General features: G+C 35.7%; 1 protein-coding gene across 1 annotated transcript; it reads left to right on the top strand.

Annotated features, from left to right (window-relative positions):
- Positions 1-479: 479 nt before the first annotated feature.
- Positions 480-1,823, top strand: LOC103522735 (the record flags this gene model as incomplete). Its single annotated transcript, XM_017449077.2, has 3 exons — positions 480-680; positions 1,274-1,477; positions 1,690-1,823. Coding segments are annotated over exons 2-3 (324 nt in total), but the record flags the coding sequence as incomplete, so codon positions are not given.
- Positions 1,824-1,829: the final 6 nt, after the last annotated feature.

Below are 1,829 nucleotides of genomic sequence, written 5' to 3'. Positions count from 1 at the left end.
AAAGTAATGTACCTACCTACTTTAATTCCATGGTAATATTGGTAATCTAATTTTTCCATAAAAATATTTATCGGAAAACAAAATTAAAGCCTTCAGAAATTGACAATAAAAGTTCGATTTGAATCTGAACGCACCTCTTGACTTGACAGACGTCTCGATACCCGATCGCCAAGTGTTTTTTTTACCCGATCAATAAAAAAAAATAAAAAAATCAAACGCAACCAAGAACCAAGAGCCAAGGCCAACCGAACCCACCAAACCCAAACTTGAAACTTGAATTGGTTTTCCCACTTGTTGCTTTTTCTTATTCCTCTTTATTTAATTATTTCAAGCATTACTAATTAAGTAATTACTACTTTAGTTCAGACTTGCACTTGACAGACGTCTCGATACCCGATCGCCAAGTGTTTTTTTTACCCGATCAATAAAAATACAAATAAAAAAATCAAACGCAACCAAGAACCAAGAGCCAAGGCCAACCGAACCCACCAAACCCAAACTTAAACCCTTTTCCCACTTGTTGCTTTTTATTATTCCTCTTTATTTAATTATTTCAAGCATTACTAATTACTACTTTAGTTCAAGTACTTGGTTCAAAACAAGTCCAAAAGCTTTACCTACTCTCTACTCTGTACAATCAGTTCCGTTTAATTTAAGAAACTATGGTTCCAGCTTGGTAAGTAAGTATACAAGACACACCCTAGATACCTACCTGTAATCTGTAAATAATGGAGCCCCTGGGAGACTGTCTTCAAAGAGGAAATCAATTTGGATTGTCTACTCTGAAATCTCTGACTTTCAACCATAATTCCATGATAATATAAATAATCCCCCCTCCCTGCATTGCTTTTTATAGAAAATTCACTTGAAATGTTTTACTTTACACTCACAAGTGATAATATAAATAATCCCCCCTCCCTGCATTGCTTTTTGTAGAAAATTCACTTGAAATGTTTTACTTTACACTCACAAGTTGATACTAACTTGTGAGTCACTAGAGATGAATCGGTGGTGCAAAATGCCATCCATCAGATCAAGTCAGAGAATCAAGTTTGGAAATAAGTCAAAATTAATCGAGTAGAAAAAACTCACTTGAGTCCCATCACTAACCCTAACTCATTTTATTACAGAGTAATGCTACATCATGTCTCACTTGGATGATCCTGACGAGTACAAGAGAAATCCTCTATTTTCACATCACGAGCCTTCAAACTACGTTCCTTTCTATGTGGCACTAGCTCCCCATCACTAACCCTAACTCATTTTATTACAGAGTAATGCTACATCATGTCTCACTTGGATGATCCTGATGAGTACAAGAGAAACCCTCTATTTTCACATCATGAGCCTTCAAACTACGTTCCTTTCTATGTGGCACTAGCTTTGTGTACAGCATTTGCTATTTTCCTGTGTGTTCTCAACATTTTCTTCTGTTGTATTTCCAAGCATAAGGATTATTGGAAGGATACAAATACAGGTTGGTTACTTGGTTTTTCAAAAGAGGGAAGATATTATCCATGTGCAGTATGCTTATTATCTGGGGGGTCTTTGAATCCAAGTTGAATAATCTCTAAACAAAATTATTTTTTTTTTTTTTACAAGTGGTAAAGGGGGGTGAAAAAAATAGAAGTGATGCTTTGTTAGTTTCCATGAAAGACATGTTATTGATACCTTCTCTTATTATTTCAGGTAATCGTTGGATTTTACCTATTTGGGTGAAGACACCTGCCGGACAGCCTCCTGTAGACATTACTGAATTGGAACAAAAGTACTGGCCTCAAGTTCTACAATACGAAGCACAGAAGAAAGAACAAATTGAATCTGTGTAC

This window comes from Diaphorina citri, unplaced genomic scaffold (assembly GCF_000475195.1).
Source record: "Diaphorina citri unplaced genomic scaffold, Diaci psyllid genome assembly version 1.1 scaffold10759, whole genome shotgun sequence".
In the NCBI taxonomy this organism is placed as follows: domain Eukaryota; kingdom Metazoa; phylum Arthropoda; class Insecta; order Hemiptera; family Psyllidae; genus Diaphorina; species Diaphorina citri.
Note: the sequence above shows the minus strand (reverse complement) of the source record. Positions and strands in the feature narration are given on the sequence as shown.